Source organism: Plectropomus leopardus, chromosome 17 (genome assembly GCF_026936395.1).
Source record: "Plectropomus leopardus strain MGB_pleo_1.0 chromosome 17, ASM2693639v1, whole genome shotgun sequence".
Classification (NCBI taxonomy): domain Eukaryota; kingdom Metazoa; phylum Chordata; class Actinopteri; order Perciformes; family Serranidae; genus Plectropomus; species Plectropomus leopardus.
Window position 1 is genome coordinate 16,379,178 of NC_142192.1, and position 20,334 is coordinate 16,399,511.

A 20,334-nucleotide genomic window follows, 5' to 3' on the forward strand; every position below is an offset into this window, starting at 1 on the left:
TTTATGTTGTATTGTCTGTCTTGTGTCTTCTTCTTTTTATCACTTTATATCATGCACCATTGTGTGTACTGTCTGTTTATTTTTTGTACTTTGAACATCTTTATATTATAATGTTATTGTGCTATGTGAATTAGTTCTAAACTATTATCTGGTCCGGTGCATCAAATGGAAACATTTATGTTTTAAACTGTACATGAGCTAAAAAATACATTCATAAATAATAAATATAATACCACACCAAATACTACTTAATAAATATATAATTACAACAGAGTGCAAAAACAGCACATTCTGCCACTTCATATTAAAACAAGTAGATGCAGTATAAAGACAAAAGCGCCACTCTAATGTCTAGCAGGCGATCTTTCTCAGGAAATAATTCCCTTGGGAAAGAACCACCTCTCTCCTCGGTCACTTTCTCTTATCCAGTTCCAGGGTACAAGTTTTGGTTGGCTGAGTAGTGCCCACCTCCTCACCCGCAAATCACACAATGCAAATATTCTCAGAGCATGTTGAAGCTGGCTTGACTGTTAATGAGCTACTCTGTGGCTTTAACTGTGCACAGTGCACGGGTTCAGAGAATGAAAGTGGCTCCAACAATATGTTGTATGACGTATGGAGAGGCACCACAGTGTGTATATCTGCGTCTGTAGTTGTGTGTGGCCTGCAAGTTCACTTCCATTCTATTAAAGACACATGCACACATCTCTGTCATCTGATCTCTTCTAGCAACAAGATTCAAGTTAATAAGCTGGCAATCAAGCACTATTAGGACAGATGCTTGACAGCAGGCTTTGTCAACCATTAACATAAGAGGGTGACACTGATTGTGTGAGGGCAAAGGAAGATCAGAGAAACGACTTTGGTTTGGCGTGTTTGTAGCGAACACTCAGTTCATTAGCACTCTTTTCATTACACACAAAAGAATCAACCAAAGCATTTCATGACTGCCTTAAAACCTTTTAAACTTTGGCGCTTTTTGAAGTGGTGTGTATGTACAAAGTAAGTGAGAATGTCTGTGTACATGTGCATGCAGTATCAGTGTGTCGGTTACTGTGTATATGTGTGTACCAAGGACAGGTGCAGATCCCAGAGTCAGCTGCCAATGAGACGTCAGTTTGGAGCTTCTGAGGCTGTGTCTCAGAGTTACGAGCCGCATGTAAACCAGTAGGCACTTTTTATTGGTGGTGGGTTTAAATTAAACTACATTTGTGAATATGAGGCTACGCAAACAACACACACACACACACACACACACACACACACACACACACAGACACACACACACACACACACACACACACACACACACACACACACAGGACAAGGGATGTTCCCAGAGTTTGGTAATGAATGACGCATTTGACAACAAGCCACAACCCTGCTTTTTTTCCCCCAGAGAGTATACAGAAAAACACTCTGAGCAAAAACACCTATAATATCATTAAAGCTCTTCCACACACCTCATTTCCTAAAATGATAATGTAACTGTTATTACTTTGACAACGCCAGGAGTCATTTAGGGATATGCTTGAATTCATGTCACACCTTCAAGTCCAGATGTAGTTGCTGTAAACAAACTGGTTTTGGCAAAATGCAACACTGTTTGCTACTTAGTTTTTAACTAAATGCACATGTAGGTGAAATTTTTGGCTTGGTTGACAACCATCTATAATTCAGTCTGAAAAGAGTCTTCACACTTAATAGTGTAACAGCCTTGAGTCAATGGGAGTTGCTTGTGGTGGAAGCCAGTGGGGGTAGGATGTTTACAGGCCAACAACACAGCCTCATGTGGTCCAACATTATAATTACACCCCAGGGCAGATCTTTTTTGCAAACAAATGAAAAACCCAAACAGACCCTGTAAAAAGCATAACGGATATCGGGTGAATATGTGAAACGGTACGAGGGAGTGCGTTAACCAAAATCGCTCACGTAAAAAAAAAAAGTTTAAAAAATCAGCACTTTCAACAGTTTATCTGCCAACTTTGCTAATGCTCCTCTGTTATACTAAAAACAGACTCTTTATCGGCTCCAGTTAACGAGCACAGAGCCATGAGAACTGGCTCCATGCACACAAACTCGCCATGAGAACCACGACTGGAAAAGAAAAAAAACAAGGGAATTCAGTTTAGAGCGTCAACGTAGTTTCTTGTACATAAACGTTATAAAGCCTTAAGGGTTTAGTTTGCAATGCCTGTCCATTGACTACCAGGCCAGGCCTCATCATCATCATTATCATCATCATCAGTAACTGCTCTATTCCGCAGGGGAGAGGCTGGTCAATGGTAGGTGACAGAGGATGGAGGGAGCAAGAGAGGTCCACAATCAATCCTTTCTCCGGCCCAATGAGACTCATCCAGGAAGAAGAAAGTTAATAATGATCCCCAATTAGGCTGTTAGCAGGCAGACACACAAACACATACTCACATGGCTGAGGTGCAGAAACTGTCCTTCATACAATGCTAATTCGCTTTTAGGTGAGTGACATGCAATATGACGTTTGGGCTACATTTGACAGACCCTTTGTATGACTCATATACCCGCTTACTATGTGTCTGCGCGCACACACACGCACGCGCACACACACACACACACACACACACACACACACACACACACACACGCGCACACACACACACACACACACACACACACACACACACACACACACACACAGAGCAGATGACATACGGGCAGAGAAGTAAGAGCCAGTCCCCAGCTGCTGTGGGTCCACCCCCATCTGGAGCATAGGCTAGAATCCCCCGTCACCACCCCTCCATCATCACCCGCCCTGGTCACTCTACCGCCTTTCACTCCCACTGCCCCCCTCCCCATTCCCCCTATGTCACCAGAACCCGTCAGTGGGAGTCTTGTTATGCTAATCTAGTCTTTGGACCGCTGACTCTCTCTAGTACTGCCATCAACTTGACAGACTGCGACAGCACCACCCCCTGCCCATCCAGCTTGATTCCTCAAGTCAGTGTCAGAGAATCATCACTAACTATCACTAAACTGCCCTTAGGGCCTGAGTGCTCTTCTGCTTCTTCCTCTCACCTGACGTACAAGTGGCAGGCTGTATAAAGACAAATTCATACTGATCCAGACTTGCTACTAAGTCCCCTGTATTTACTCTCCATCATTTTTATTTCAGAGTCTGAATTTCAGTGTCTTAAAAGCCCTTTAAAAATTCCAACAATGAATCCGAAAAGTATCTGTAGCATGTTCACTACTTTTTGCTTAAATATCATATTACACTTTATACCTGCCTGTAATGCTACAAAATTTTGATAATTTACATTTACCAAAAAATTCTAATTTACTTCTCTTCATAGAGTTAACTAATGTAAAAGTAGTGAATAAGTGAACAAGGGGGTGATTTCTGTCCTGATGACATGAAACACAAAAACGACAACATGGTTAAAATTAGTGCTGCAAGTATTAGTTGATGAAGTAATTAGTTGATTAAAGCAAGCAATTCAACACTCCATGTGTTTTTCTTATATTTATGTCCCCAAAAAAGTCTGATCTGAACTATACTGACTTGTATCCATGTACAGTTTGTCAGAGAGGAGTATTCACATTCCTCTGAATGTCTGTGCACTTTCTTAAAATCTGAGATCCAAATGTATGTGAGGCAAATTAAATAGAGTACGTCACTAATACAAAAGCCAATCGCTATCAAATAATCGCTATTTAATGCGGGAAACAGGTATTGATAGGGTAAAAGTTTTCGATACTACACCAGAAAAAAAAACTGAAACCCCTTTACATAGAGAGGATTTGGCAGTGCAGTTTTTAAATGTAAACCAGACCCTAGAGCTTTTTTCCACTATCTACCAAAAACGCCATCGCAACATTAATTATTGTGTACTTTACATCCATTATCAAGAACAGGAAAAGTGCTTTTTTTATAGGGGAGGGGACTTTAAGCATCAGCGTTCATACTTACTTAAATTCTTGAAGACAATGTGATTTGGTAAAAAGCTCCAGAAAAAGGATTGCTTTGTTAAAATATCATCTCCAATGTCAAATATAAACCTTTTAATGTGTAAAAGTTAAACTAAACAGCTTTGGCCTACCAGTGATGTAAAAACTAACAACAACTGTGACTACATGTTGAGTGTAAGTCATAGCTGATCTCTGCGGAAGAAGCCTCAGGTTCTGTGTGCCCGGAGGGAGAGAAAGAGCCTCTATCAGTCAACAAAGAAGTGGATTGGCAGCGTTGACTGATGAACCAACTGGTGCCAGCATTGGTTTGAACAAGCTCCTACAGGCTGGAAGATGACGTTCAAACTGTCGGCAAATGACACACTGCAACACTCAGGCTTCAGTTGATGTGGTATGGATATGATTAGAGTGGTGTTGAGACTCAGCCTAAAGAGGTAGTTAGCTGGGAATTATAAGACCTCGCAAACAAGCAACATTAGCTCGGGTGCCCATGGTCCCACAACAGCTAGGCTCCTTCTTGCTTTCATTTGCAACGATAGCTGACTTTCCCAGCGCCTGGGAAAAACACAATGAAAGGTTTTTTAGGGCCCTTTTAAAGCCATCGTCCGTTAGCAATGTGGCAGCCCACCATGGGCACACAGACACAAACACCGGTATTCTGGGTAATTACTGCTAACGACCCCGCCGCTTGTTAGCCAGACCTCCTATTTTTGCCATCGCTGTGCCAACACCCTGGGCCTGTGACATCAGAGCTTGTTTTGTTGTGGGTCAACTTTGCATGCGGACGCTTTTAATGACACCAGACAGTGGTAGAAGTGTGTGTGTGCAGGCAAATGGTGGCATGCCTGGCGAACCAGTGTCTAAGTTAATATAACTGTGTCTATGCAGGAAAAGTGTTTGCACAGAGATTACAACTCTCTCTCTGTGTGTGTGTGTGTGTGTGTGTGTGTGTGTGTGTGTGTGTATGTGCGTGCATGAACAGACACAGCTGGGTCGTGCAGAGCTAAAGCCAAAACACTGGTCAATGTGCAAGAATGAAAGCCAGCAAGATGCCCATGAGAAGAAAGTGAAAGGTTTTTTTTTGATTGCTCTTTTTAAAAAGGGTTATGACTCTGCTATTCAGATCCCACGATTGGCTGCCAAACCTCTAGTGACGCACACAACATACACACACACACATTTCTGTGTAAAATACGCCACCTCACACACTACGCATACACGAAAAGGATCCATTTTATCTCAAAAAAAAAAATCTAAATTAAAAACAAAAACAAATGTAGGGACCACAGAAAGAGCAGACTGTTTCTGCAAAAGTTTAAGAGTCCAGAAGATCACAGCCTGTCTGTGCTAAGAATTTTATTATGTTGTGTGTTATGAGTGCATTTTGAATGGAAAATGTCTTTTTAAAGTCATTTCAATTTCATCCTACAGATATGATATATATTTTAACAATATATAGTATAGTGTTATATTATTGTATGTCTGGAACCTGTAGGAATGTTCCAAATATCAGTATTTGGGCAGAGGAGGAAGTATCAGCAATTAAGCTTTAATGGGGATGATGGTAATGAGAGACTAGGACGCAAGTCAGACTTTGGATGAAATATCAGATTTCAGTCAATACAATAAAATAATGTGAGTTAGCCATTTGGTGAGCATGCAGGTTTTCTATAGAAAGAATGCCTTGCAGGACAGCTAAGCTGTTATTTACAGTTTTCACTTGATCTGCCAAACTTTGCGCAGATTTATGATATACCAGTTTCTTTTGTGTACTTGGAATCCAACTTTTTAGGCATCAATTTGGAAAATTTGTTTTTAGACATTTGACTTTTCTGTCATCTTGTTAGTGAATCTGTTAGCCTGCCACATGTGGCCAAACCATCCCATTTACATTAATGCTGCTCTGCTGGTGACTGATAATAGATAAGAGCAAGGCAGATACGCAAAAATATCAATAATACCCCTTTTCCACCTAAAGTAGCAAGTGTATATAGGTTTTTTTTTAAACAAGGGAAAACCCGCTAAAAATAGGCAATAAACTGCCTTCCCATTGCCAGTAGACCAGACTGGCTGTTTTTTTCTGGTGTGTTACATCTGATGTCATGGAGAGGCCAGAAAACAGGTTTGTAAACAGTAGAAAGCAGAATGGAGGCCAATGAAAATGTAACAGTAGTTCCTTTCTTTTATTTCAATTACTTATTCAGTCTCTCTCTCAAACTCAGTGCAAACTAAATTTGGAACGATGTTCTGAGTGTTGCTGTGTGGAGACGTACGGCTCTTTGTGGCCTGTCATGCACCTCGCTCCAATCCTGCTGGCAAAATGGCTAAAATGAACACAATCACCCAGGTGTTGTATTTCGATTAAAGCCAGGTGGAGCCGATAAATACCCCTGACTACCACAGACTCATTTGAACCAGGTGTGAATGCCGACTGTAACCTTTCCTTTAACATTAAAAAAGCCAGTTGTTAGCAGGTATTAGTGGAATTTTTTTCAGTGGGAAAGGGCCTTGAGTTTAAATGTTAATGTTGATGCATAATATGCCATGCTGAATTATTATTAAATTATATATATATATATATATATATATATATATATATAAATACACAAAATGATTGAATCTTCAAAACTTCAAAGCATTCAGGTCAGCCCTTGAAATCTGTGTGAGACTATTCCAGCTATTTCTTTTTAGACTTAAAGTTAAATATTGAACTTTTTTTTTTACCTTTATGTTGTATTGTGTTTCATATGTGAACATACAGTCTTAATAACAAATACTAATAATTACGAGTAAAACTGGTCAAAGAGCTGAGCTGCTGTCACTTATACTCCTGCACACATACACACAAGCCTCATGAAGATGACAATGCCCTATTTGGGTAGGGTGCCATCTCCTGGTTGGAACAGAGCATGTAACCTCATATCCGACCCAGAGATGTGCTGAATTGGGGTGGGGATGGGGGTATAAAGGTCTGTTCCACCATGAAGTTGCCACATGCTGAAACCCTCTTTCGTGACCTGTATGTCGCCACAGGTTTAGCCTGGCTTACAAAGGTCACACCATCACCGCCAACCACCATTGCTCAGAGTGGGGCTGAATATCTGACAGTGTGTGTCTGGGAGCAGCAAATAACCATTTATTTTCTTATCAATCAAGCTGTTGCTTCTTTTTTTTAAGATCAATGCATTCATTGTTTTATCTATAAAGTGTCAGAAATTATTGAAAATGCCTATCAAAACCTCCCAAAGCCTTGGTGGCATCTTTAAATTACTTGTTTTGTCAAATTAACAGTCCAAACCCCAAATATGTTCTATTTACAAAAATATGAAACTGAGAAAAACCTTTACATTTCAAATGTTCGGTACTTTTGCTCCATAAATGACTTACATTGATTATCTGAATCATAACTGATTATCAAACATCAAGTACTTTTCTGCTATTGTGCACCAAACTAGCTGTGTGCAGATGACTTATGGATGTCTTGAGGTGACTTCGGGTGGGGCTGGTGCATACGGCATGTGTGCATGTGAGTATAAAATAAGAGTGTCTGCAGAGCTAGATACAGAGGCCAGGGGTAACAAGTAAATCATTGGTCATCTCAGGCTAATAAAAGAGGCTTAAGTTAAGTGACAGGAGAGGAAGAACCTTCACAGAGGACTGCACACAGAAACTGTGCACTGTCAATAATATGTAAACAGTGTGTGTGTAAAGGGAGAGTAACAGGCTTAAGGCTCTGATCTTGCTGACTGCAGTCGGTCTGTTCTGCAGACGCCAGCTGGTAAACATGCCCGTGTGGGCCGAGTCTGTGTTTGTATGGGTAAGGGCGGGAGCTACAGTGTGTATTGTGCATTAATCAAAGATTGTGCAATAAAAAGAAAATATAGAATTATCAGAGTTAAAAGTCAGATGTGCAGGAGTGACAAGATGTAGCATACCTTAACTGCATACCTCAATGGAAATAATTTTGTGTGTGTGAGAAAGAGAGAGAAAGAGAGATGGACAGTTTTATTGCGATGTGTCTCCTTCATGTCTTATCTCCCTCTGCTCCTCTCCTGCACTCCATGTGAGGGCAGATTTTCTCCTCTTTATGACTCTTTATCTGACATGAAAGGCACTAACATGGGATACCCGCCATTACGGCTCCATCAACATGAAAAGCTCTGACACGGGATTCTCTGCCGCGGCTCAGCCCATTAAGGACGACTGGCGATCCTGTGCTCTGTCAAGAAGCCGTCACAAGCAGACAGCACCGACATAATGAGGACTTAAAACCTTAACCTTGCCTTTAAGACCCCTGGTCAAAAGCAGCAATAAAACCTCAAGAGGGCACCTACTGGCTGGCCCGCTCAGTAATTACAACCCATGTCCTAGCACTAACCCAAAAGGTCCCACAGTTTAGATATACAAAAGAGTGTAAGACAGTTCAGAAGTAAGGCTGAGGGGTCAAAGACCTGACACTATGATTGGTATTCTCAAATGAACAAACTAGCAGACTTATTCTGCTTTTGATACTGCCACCTACACCTACTCTCAATCCCTTTCTATAATGCCTGACCAGTGGCAATGGACTGAAAGAGAGAAATAAAGTCTGTGACACCATTACAACAACGTGATATGGTCTATCCAGACACAGCTTGCATGAGCAACACCATCGACTACTGGCAATGACTGTTAAGTGGAATATTTGAAATATTTTCTAATATAGCATAGCAAAAATAGCTAATCGCAGTAGGAGAGCTACACAGAATCATGCAATCAAATATGCAGAGATGGACAGCAAATCAAAAAGGTGCACAGTCTTTAAAAAGACAAATTACCTCCTGACACTGGAGCATCCATGAACACGGCACCCATCTTCTCTGCAGCGACTGCCATCTCTCTTGAGACAGCGGGGTCGATAGTGGAGGAGTCAATCAAGAGTGTTCCCTTCTTCACTTTCCTAAAGGAGGAAGACAGAAAGCATTTAAATGTCATGTACAGCACATAAAGTAAGTTTTGATTCGCCACACCTTTCTGTTTGTACATTAAACATGTATTCATTGAAATTTATTAAAAATGTTCTCGTACAGGATGTAAATCCTCCAAACTGGACTCTCCAACTACAACAAGCCAATCATACAAAAAAACACTACCCCAATATACATGTTTAAGATAACACCAATGACACATATAATGACAAATCAGCATTTAAAATTACACAACCAGAATTTATCCAATTTATTTTTTAAGAGTTATTTGAAGGAGTCTGCACTATCCTCTGAGAGCTTGTTCCACGCTTTTAATGCATTAAGTGCAAAAATGTTTTTTTTCTCTTTCTAGAAAAACACCATACAGGAAATAATTTTGAAGAGTTCCCTTTTTATTTATATATATTATTCCAAAAGTGGACGACAGGCTACTCTGTAATATATTCTTTTAAAAAAAAATTATAATCCCACTAATGCATCTCTGTGTGTCCTGTCTGCTAGAGTCAGTAAATTAATTTTCTTAACATCTCTCTCAGATCTAGAATTAGTTTAATAGCCCCTCTCTGAACTTTCTAATTTTTTCTGCAATAAATTTTAATTTCTAAGGATACCAGATGAACTTGCAAAGTCAAGATGTGATCCTAATGGCGAAAATATTTCTTTACATATACTTTGAAAAGTTATTTTGGTTATTGTCAGCATAAAGTTTGCACATTTTTTTCTGAAATTTGCAGTGAACTGTCAATCACTACACCTATGTCATTTTTCTCTTCAACTTGCCAAACCACTAGATCTCCAATTATATAATAAACTATATTATCATTAGATTTCCCGGTAAGTAAATGTATACATTTTTCTGGATTAATTTCAGTAACCATCTATCACACCAATTGCATATGAGATCTTCTTGAAGACGGGCTACGCTAGTGTCCATGGTAATTATTTTAATATTTTAATTATTATTATTATTTTATTTCTTTCTTATAGTTTTTAAAGTGGTAGTGTGGGGTTGCACCAATGTCAAAAGCAGAATCTGTGATAGTAAGTTTACTTACTTAAGGATGCCATTTGGGCCTGTGTAGACTTCGATGACGTTGGGACTGGAGGGTAGCATTGTGAGGATGCGGTCTGCTTTCTCAGCCACCTCTGCTGGAGAGTCTACAACCTGAATATTGGAGTCATCATTACACATGGTTACCACGTCATGAACACAAAATCAACATCTTCATAGACAAATGCAGTGTTGTTACTCTTATTGATGCCAATCTGTTGGCTTAGAAGCACATTTTGTAGGTGTTCTAAAGGAACCGCAGTGAGCTTCAATGAGCTAAGAACAATGCGCATCAATATGGAGTGTACTCTTAGACAACTTGGCAAGTTAAATATCATTGTTTATATTTTTATATTCTCCCAAATGTCCAAATGTAATGTCTTGACTGTTACCTGTGCACCGATGTCTTGCAGCTCCTTGCAGGACTCAGGGAAGACATCAGTGGCAATAACAGGATAACCGTTTTTTAACAGGTTTTTGGCCATGGGTGTGCCCATGTTTCCCAGACCGACAAACCCCACTGGTGTTTTTGAGGCCATTGATCGCGTTGACACTGGGAAGATAACAAAGACTCCATTAGAGGTATGAGAAAAAATGTGAGACGTTGAAGTTCAGACGACACAAACACATTACAATCCTCAACATGTTGACAGTCATAGAGGGTACACACAGTAGATATCTGTGATCACTTTTACATGTAACAGCTTTTTTTCCCCAGCTTATTCTGTTAAGGAAAAAGTGTATTTGAATACCTTTTTAAACAGAGGAAATTCAGATTGCTTTACACAAAATGAAGGAAAGACTACTTCCCACCAGGGTTCCTACAGCTTAATGCATGTAGGATTTAAGACTTTCTAAGACCTTTTAAATGCCACTTGGAATGCAATTAAAGACCAATTTGACAAAAATTTAAAAAAGCATGAACTGACATGTTTTATTTAGGATTGTGGAGAATTTTGCCCAAATATTTATTGTAACATAAAACATGACTTTATGGTGACATTAATGCAAGAAGCATTCTGTAAACTATTATTTCTTATAATTTACTTAAAAAAAAAAAGATTTTACAGTGAATAAAAAATAATAATAATGATAAAATCCCACATCCTTTCTCTTTGCATTTTTAAGACTTCTGAAATATTGGTATAAGATGTTTTAATAACAATTAAGGCCTTATTTTTTAATTAATGAATTCAATGCCTTTTGAGATATTTTAAGGATTCGCAGGAACTAGAGTTTTGCTATGGAAAACATGGGTCCTTATGGCGTGAAAAGCCACTGAGAAAAAATGCTTTCCTCATATTTTCCAGAAGGAATTGCTCTAATTAGAATCAATAACAACAGAACAAATCTTTCTAATGTGACTTACGACCAGCTTTTGGGCAGTCTGGCCAAGCTATTAAACACTGCTGGCTCAGCCAAGGTCCATCCAGGTTAACAGATACTAAACACAGTGGAAACTCTGGCAGTGAACCAACTAGACTGCAGTACAACAACAGGATTAGGCCTGGATAGTAAAGACAAACACAAAGCCCTACCTGAAAGTCAACCAACCCTCTCAACGTACACTGTTGGGACAACATTGCAACATCGCAAATTATCCAGGTGTTAATTCTTTTGCATGGAATATGTTTTGTCTTTAGGAAACACTGACATCTACTGAGATGAGAATCTAATATAATGTTATGATCTATAAAATAAAAACAACAGTTGAACAGATGTTTCTTTCAGGCAGACATGTAGCCTTAATGCTTCATCTGTTTTATAACACTGCAGTCCACGGCTTGTTATTACGCCCATTCTCTCCAATTTAAGAATAGAATCATAATTTCCTCACAACATAGATACACCAACTTGAAAAAAAGGGGGCTTTAACAATTAGACTACTGTTGACATGTTTCAGAAACGCAAGACAGGAGGAGACAATCTTTTGGTTAGTATAGGAATATTGTTCCCACACTTAAAGCTGATGACACTTTTCAGCTATCTAAAATATATTTTTCTGCATGATGTATCACACTGAATGGCATATAGTGAATTTAACTAACAAACTAACAACTCACTTTGTTGACTTGGACAGCATGGTACAACAAACTTTAAATCAAGGGCCTATTCTCGCGTTTCTGAGGTTGTACACTCATTGAGTTTAAAACTATACAATAGGTGTTTTAAACAATCAGCCGCTGTAGCCGCGCCAAACCTGTGGAACAGCTTACCTCTTAAATCAGATCTGCCCCGACGCTAGAGCATTTTAAATCTTTGTTGAATATATTTCATATTTTCTCCCTGGCCTTCGTTTAAGATGAAAATGTTTTTATTCCAATAGATTTGACTGTTTTTGTTGATATTGCCGATATTTTTGATATTGTTTTAGGTTGTGTTATGTATTCTATTTGCCTTTTTACCCTGTAAAGCACTTTGGTCAACCTGGTTGTTTTAAATGTGCTATATAAATAAAGTTGACTTGACTTGACTTGACAATGTTAATTTTGTTCAATTCATGTGTTTTGTTTGAGAGTTAGTCCAAGAGAGAAGCAGGAAATCCTAAGATTTGAGAAACTGAAACCAAGCCAATGTCTGCATTAATTTTTTTTGTTAATTTTCTTTTGATTAATACAGATTTATTTATAATTTCCAGACTCATTTTAATATTAGCATGTAATATATGCATGTCACATAAGCATAACTATCCACTACAATCATAACAGTCAGTTACAGCATATTTGGCCATTAGTTTATCTGTATTTAAATCCATCTATAATTTTGTATAATACTTTGCAATCATCAGAATTCTCAGAACTTAAGTACATTTGGTATCTTAAAATTAATTTTGATAGTTAAATACAGTAAATATGAGATACTTCAAGCCTGTTAGTCAATTAATATTCTAATAGGACACTTAAACTTCTACCAAAATCATTTTCTGGAAGGATATCTGTACTTTTACTGAAATATGGCTTTCAGGTACTTCATCCACCACTGAAAAAAGGACCGGTGTAATGTCAGTGGTCCCTGCATTTCAAAAAGCATCTTCACTAGGACCATTTTAATCTATAGTCACTGTTGCTGGTTCAGAAATCATGGTGTTACAGTAGGAGTGGCAGGGAGGAGTGGCGTTGTGGCAGTGTTGCAATCAAAGGCTAATCCATGAACGTGTGCAGTCAAGAACAAATAGTTGTATTGAGAATAGCAACACCTGAAGCAGACTAACACAATCAGAGCCCGATGCAGACCTTGCACATGGAGGTCCAGAGTCTGAAGCGTTAAATCATTGTCAGTTAAAATTAGCTGTTACTGGCAACTGCTTCACCTTACACTATGCTCACGCCCATTACGTACATTGTCCTAACATACTGCAACACCACACAGCAGGTGTTCATCTCCGGGACATTGTGCCCAGACTGTCACACTTTTCTAGCACGAGCACTGAGTAGTCATACTTTCTTTAGGTTGCTAACAAGCTAGCTAACAGGCTGGAGCAGAGAGTGTCTCGCTGGCACTTCCCTCTCAACACACGCAGAAAAACGGCACAAGGAGAGTGTCAACATGAGCGAATACGTTACCGAGAGCAAGGTCGACATGCTTTTTCCACCTTAATAAATTTCGCGATCCTCTAAACAGCGCAGCCATGCTTTTTTCCCCTTGACCTCGGCACGGCGTACAGTGACAGCTGCTGTCAAGCCAGGAAAGCCCAACTGAACTGTTATGATTGACTGTGATTCCCACCAATCGGAGCTCTCTGTGATTTCAGCATCCAATGGGAACGAGCCAAAGGCGGGACATCCTGCGCTTTTATCTAATGCAATTTAGCCGCTTTTATGAATACAGCGTCCACTCTGAATTTACATAAACTCAAAATCAATGATTTAACAACTATTGAGATAGCTGTGATGCATATATTTTGCTTTGCAACGATTGTTACATAGTTAGTACACAGTATATAGACTGCAAATGATCCGCATTTCTGTTTTGTTGTAAGTCAGAAGGGATTTAAATATATGAAGCAAAAAAAAAAGGAGAATTAGCAAACTGATTTAATTGACTTATATAATTAATAGTGTTTTTTCCAGTCGTAGAGACGTCTGCTTTCTCCCCCTTCACATCTCCAGTGCTCAGCTGGAGTGCTCTCTACTGCTCAGCATCCCGGAAGTCCAGCATCATTTGCTCTTTCAGGAAGAGACGCATCATCGTCAGAGCTTTGTCAACAACGGGGACAGTGGCAAAAACATCGGCCTGCCCGGCAGAAACCCCCTGTTTTTTGCAAGTGGAATTCATACGAAATGGGTACTTTTTTAAATTCACGCTAAGTCAACGCCTGTGACTGTCTGGTGTCAGCAAGCTAGCAGGGTTAATGTGCAGCTAGCGAGTGACTTGACACGACATGGCCTGTTTAGAAGCTAATGTTAGCTGCTAGCCTCCGTAAATAAGATTATCTTCTGATTAACTGAGGTAGTTTCATGTGGTAAAGCTGTACATAAGCTGTTTCGTGAAATATTTACTAGGTGTCGGTCACTGTGTATCACTGTACAAGCGATGTTATGTTAGCTGGTTAGCCGATTTGAGAGGCATGACTTGGTTACTTTCACATTTATTTATCTTCGTCAGGAGTTTGGGGTTGAATGGAAATGAAGGGCAGGACGGTTTGTGATTTTAGCTTTATTCTCATCCAGGAAATAATGAGGAGATGAAGCTGTTGCATCACTTGAATGCAGCTACACAGACACACCTGCTGTCATACTCCTCACCACTAAAAGCTCCGTTTGAGCAGTTAAAAAGTCAACGTGCCTTTCTGTAAGGTGATTAGTCACAGTGGTGTGGTGGTGTCTTGGTAGATGGTTGTGCTGTGGCCTCCAACCCCTTTAAATACGTCTCAACTTGGTGCTCAATTTGGTGAAAGATGTAACCTTTAATCTAAAGTAGGGGTGTCCAAACATATGGAATTTTTGGCCAGATTATATAATGTGAAAATGCCTGGAGGCCAGCTGCTTCTTGCATCATGCATAAAAAAATCACATTCAAGTGACACAGATGTTAATGTTCTCATCTTTAAGTGAAAAAGTATTTGATTTTCCACCACTCCTGAAAGTGGCAGCCCACACTGTCGACTTTTTCCTTCTTGCTGTGGCCGTGTCTGGTACCTTGAAGAAAAAATCTGGTTTGAGGTAACCGTTTGCTTGTTTACTGTCTGTTTATGAAAACACTTGAGTTTCGCATATGTAGTTGCTATGTGCTTGTCTACAAAGTGTATGATTGTCCTGCCACAGTGAGGTGAATGAAAATGAATGCAAAGTGATCTTGCTTGATTAACCAATATTGTGTTAATCATACACTGTATTTTGAAAGACAAGCTAAGGGCCATTAAAATCAGTCTGAGGGCCACAATTGGGCTTTGAAATGACTGATCTAAAGGTTGCTCTCATTAAGTTGTGCATTATCATAAAGTTGGGGAACTTGCAGAGGACAACTTTAGGGGTTGTCAAAATTGATGCTGCAGAGATATCTTGCCTTTTGGTGATAACTGGACATAGCATTTCCAATAATGCAATTTTCCTTAAGGAGCCCAAGACGTCACCATATTTGACCTGGCAAAGCTCCCCCAGAGCCATGGAAGACACATTATAACAACTATTGTCAAGGCTGAGTAGTTCTTTTTCACTGATTACTTTGATAGTTTTTCATTTTAAGTAAAAATACGAGGTTAAAAAAAAGAAAGATAACATTTCACCAAATTGTCAAAAAGTAATTCAGAAATGTATCTTGTATCCCAGGACTTCACCCATTTTGCATAAATATGAAATTACAAAGCAACACATAAATACAACACAGAAAAACATTCAGCCAAACAACAAAACCATACTGCAAACTCTGGATGCAGTTCAACAAATTAATCATTCTTATTAATTTCAGTGTTCGTCCAAGATACACTGAGGCCACGTAGCAGGCATACTCTGATTTAGTAGGTTGACAGATTGAGGCACTAACGAGTTCCTCAGCTGGTTTAGTCGAGCCTGTTGGACTCTAAATCTTCTGTGTGATAGTAAAACTGATTTTCGTATAAAGTGTGAGATGGATCAGACATAATATAACCATCCAGAGACAGAGTTGTTTTAGTGTATGCAGCTTTAAAACTTGACTCACAGTCTGTGAGCAGATGCATAGCAGTCTAGGCAGTCTAGCTTTAACATAATACCATTAATATGTTTATATAATAACCAGTGAGAGATAAAGTCAGACTCCCAGTATTTACAGAACTGAGTGGTGCAGCACGTCTTTCACCTCTTTTTGTTTTCTGTCAGACAGAAACGAGTCGCCATGTTTGAGACTGAATAACTTAACTTTGAGGAGTTTTATTCTTCTGGTGAGAGTGAGTTTATTTATTTATTTCTGCAGAAACCTTGTAAGTTACTTACTGATATTAGAAGTAAAAGTTGGAATCAAAATCATACATTTACATCTGTTTTATGCCCCCTCACAAAGCTTGTAGGTTGTGCAATGTCAACAATAGAAGGGTGTTTTCCTCCCAAGTTCATCCTTAAGATGGGCGCTTCTTCTCAGGCTTCATGTCGTTTTAGGACATTGAAACAGATGTTTTCTTTGTGCTGTAAATGTCATAGATTACTTGAAATATTGTAGCCTGATTTGCTGCAGGTTTTGCTCTACAAAATGGACACTGAGGCCCTGTGGCTTACTTAAGTCAAGTCAGGTCAATATTGTTTATCACAAAGTTGCTTCAGGGGTTTTTTTATAAACTGTACAACACATGACATCCTCTATCCTAAGGCCCTTGTTTTTAGATATAAACTGGTGAAAACCCCTGCGCATATTGTAAAACTGTCAAGAGTTAGGCCTTATATATTGTTCAATTTCAAATTCGATTTTGCAATTTGAAAATAAAAAGCTGTTCTTTAATGTCGTTGACCATCATTTGTGTTTTTATAAGTATTGGTTCAGGCTCTGGGCACTAATACTGTTTTAAACCAGTATTGGAAAAAAACAAAACAAAAATGATACCCAACCCTACGTGTATGTTGTTTATATGCATCCATGCTTCATTATACCTCTCATTGGTCTTTTATTTAATACATCAGTATTTTCTGAGATAGTGTGGGAACTCGAAACTTTGCTATTGGAAGCTTTTTGAGAGCATTTCTACCTAATTTATCTTTTTGTTGTGTGTACAACTCAAAGAAAGACTCTCCCTCACGCCCCTGTTTGTGATGCTCAGCTTCTCTGTCCTCTGCTCTCGTGTCTTACAGACAAATGAAGTGACCAACAGGATACAATGTCATCGTTCCAGGTGGTGGACTCGTCGCCGGGCAGTAGCGTCAGCGTCATGGAAACGTCCAACTTTGCCCACGTCATCTTCCAGAACGTGGGGAAGAGTTTCCTGCCACAGGCGCCCCTGGAGTGTCGCTACACCCTGACCCCTTACATCGCTCCCCACCCCAAAGACTGGGTGGGCATCTTCAAGGTACGTCACACACTCTGCAGTGGCTTTTGCTCTCTCCATGCTTCAAAGACATCGTCAAGCATAATCATCTTAATATACAAAGAGATATTTAGAGATGGCCCATTATACAAGTGTTTGTCAGATGGATTATGTGTTATGCTTTTATTAATTGGCCATAGGTTGCAGTTGGTACATTAACACATACTTCCGCCTTGATACTAATGGTTCACCTTTTCGCTACATGCCTAAAACCTCACCACAAGCTTTTGGTGCGGTTGCTCTGCATGCGGAAAGAGGAAGAGTGTACATGGTGGGCTGGTTGCAGTCGGTCTCGCTGGGGGGCAAACATTTGGTGCTCTTTATGAACCACTCTGATTCTTATTAGGGACCGCTTTTCCCCCCACTTCACTTGTTCGCTCCCCTCTGTCTTTCCATCGGTCTTCTCTCTGCTTCCTGCTAACCAGCCTCGCCTCTCCGCTCTTTTATCAAGGCCATCAAATCTCACACGTAATTAACAGGAAATGTGAACGGGGAAACTTAATGTCTCGTAAAGTCAAAAGACAAACGTTTTATTGTTGTTTAAGAACTGACTTCAAATCCACCAGCTCAATTAGAAAGGAATAAAGACGCTGTGTTTATTTGGAAAAAAGTCAATTGGAAAATTTAATTGTTGTAATCCGTGCTAATGAAACCTGTTTGATGGTCGGAGCTTCATGTCAGGGAATAAGCAGACCGAGCTGCTTTTATCCTTTTGACGCACACATCTGTCGTTTTGCATATTCAAAGAGATAGTTACCTATTTAATTTTCGCAAAATGTAGACAGTGTGTGTCTATATTAGGTGTGTCACAATATTGACGTTAACAGTTGTATTTAAAATGAATATTAATATGATATTACAGAATATCAGATTTTAAGTAAAGTTCTTTTGCCAAAAAAAGAGACAAAATGCACAATAAAGATGAATTTTGATGGATAGCATTATTATTTCACAATTTGTATAGGTAACGTGATAATATCATTATTCTGAACTCATTTGGCTACAATAATTGTGTAGTGAAAATCTGATGTCATGCCAGTCCTGGTATATATGTGTTAGGGCTGCAACTAAAGATAATGTTCATTACCAATTAATTTGTAGATTATTTTCTCATTTAATCAGTTAATCGTTTGGTCTAGAAAAGCCTGTTAACAATATCCTAGAGTCTAAAGTGGCATCATGAAATGTCTTCTTTTGTCCATAAACATTTTCAAACCCCAAAATATTACATTTACTATAATGTAGGACCAAAGAAAAAAACATGACATTCTGGTACTAAAGTAAACAAACCAAGTAAGTCCTCTGAGCTAATGTATGCTTACTACGCTAACGACCAATCAGACATTTGCAACAACATTTTTTTCACCCACACTAGATGTTAAACAAAAGCCAGAAACTGTGTCATATTAAATTGCTATTAACTGTAAATTCACCACTTTTAAGCAGAAGGCAGAAGATAACATTATCTCAGAGTGGGAAAAAGCTTCTCTTCCTCCAGGCAGCTTCCTCCGTCTCACCCAGACTCACCTTGGGTCTGGGTCTGCAGCTGTCCGAAACTTGAAAGCAAGGAGTACTCACCCTGCAGCTATACGTGGGGAGCGAACCATCCCCAGAAGTACACAGCACACTGACTGACAAAGAAAAAAAAGTGACAGCTTTGACTTTCAGGGTGCAGCCCGATTGAATTAAACCATTCAGTTAATGATGGTTTTCTCTTCTTGTCAGTTTAACATATATCAAAAGGTCTTTATTTCTGTGCTTTTGCAAATAATAAATATATCGGGAACTCATGCCACCAAACAAAGGCTAATAAATCTTCTGTCTTGGCTTAGAGTTTGTCAGAGTGTTTAGTGACACTAGTGTATAAATCAACCGGTTGTTTGACTGTAAAAATGATTCATTAGATTTATACTTTCCCACTGAGCACTGACGATTAACATTGATGACATTCTGCCATGTGAGTCTTTTTGCTTCCCAGGGGCAAAACCTTTGTGCAGAGATGACTCAGGGAGAGAGCATTTTTCTTCCTTTTGCCTTTCACATCTACAGGCGTTACCTGTTTCAGAAAGAGAGAGACTGGCTGGCTGTGAGGATGACTCAGACTGCACAGAAAGGCGCAGCTCGTTTGAGTTGTGCACAGACACCCCCTAGTGGCTGAAAATATTCACAAGGATCCTGGTGTAACACACTTTTTCCTCAATGGTGGTGCACTCAAAACAGTACTCACATGCAGTGTATACACAGTAAACATCAACAGTGTACACTCTAATCAAGCTAGGGATGTTGTGTTTTGTTTTTGCATCGTAGTAGCTCATTTTTACACGCATGGTAAATTAAACACGTTTTCCAGTGAAATTTTAGTGTAGTTGATATTTGAAACACGCATGCACGCCCGCACACACATGCACACACACACACACACACACACACAACTCCCTGAAAAGCCCTGTGGAGGTTTTCGGTTGTGGCATGTTCTCTGGAGCGGCAGGGAGAAACCCGTTGTGTTAGTGTATAATTAAAGTGTCATCGTGCTGTTCCCTCACACCTTGGCTAAATGATTGATAGCTCCTCTGCCTGTGATTATTTTATAACATCACTCCCATGTTGGAATGCCACGCAGTACCTAACCAAATGTCAGTCACCTTCACTCTGCAATTAGCAAAATTATTTATGTCTGTTTTCTCTTAAGCAAACACACGTGAGTGCACAAGCAAAGCTGGCAGGTGTCCATCGCAGCCTAGCCTCTCACTGAGATACTGCTGGATGTGGAAAGAATGTTCTTGGCCCGGGTTTCCATGCTGACAATTACCATTTGTTTAGAATAGCGTTATACTGGGTTAATAAGACACACGCTGCAATTATGTATCGAGCAACAG

General features: G+C 39.5%; 2 protein-coding genes across 4 annotated transcripts in view; one reads left to right on the forward strand and one right to left on the reverse strand.

Annotated features, from left to right (window-relative positions):
• Positions 1 to 13,689, reverse strand: part of hibadha (3-hydroxyisobutyrate dehydrogenase a) — a 28,674-nt gene extending 14,985 nt beyond the window's left edge. Inside the window, exons 1-4 of the mRNA XM_042507133.2 lie at positions 13,533 to 13,689; positions 10,362 to 10,522; positions 9,974 to 10,083; positions 8,769 to 8,890 (exon numbers count right to left, since the gene is read on the reverse strand). Coding sequence (XP_042363067.1) covers positions 8,769 to 8,890; positions 9,974 to 10,083; positions 10,362 to 10,522; positions 13,533 to 13,599 — 460 coding nt within the window. The 5' untranslated portion in view covers positions 13,600 to 13,689. The remainder of the gene's footprint in view (positions 1 to 8,768; positions 8,891 to 9,973; positions 10,084 to 10,361; positions 10,523 to 13,532) is intronic.
• Positions 13,690 to 14,113: 424 nt separating this feature from the next.
• The window catches only part of tax1bp1a (Tax1 (human T-cell leukemia virus type I) binding protein 1a), a 29,204-nt gene continuing 22,983 nt past the window's right edge, over positions 14,114 to 20,334 (forward strand). For 2 of the 3 annotated variants that reach the window (XM_042506761.2, XM_042506764.2), the window contains exons 1-2: positions 14,114 to 14,253; positions 17,226 to 17,440. In XM_042506761.2, the coding sequence (XP_042362695.1) occupies positions 17,252 to 17,440 (189 nt within the window). In that variant the 5' untranslated portion in view covers positions 14,114 to 14,253; positions 17,226 to 17,251. Of the gene's footprint in view, positions 14,254 to 15,020; positions 15,132 to 17,225; positions 17,441 to 20,334 lie in introns of all 3 variants that reach the window. The other variant, XM_042506763.2, reaches the window with a different exon arrangement.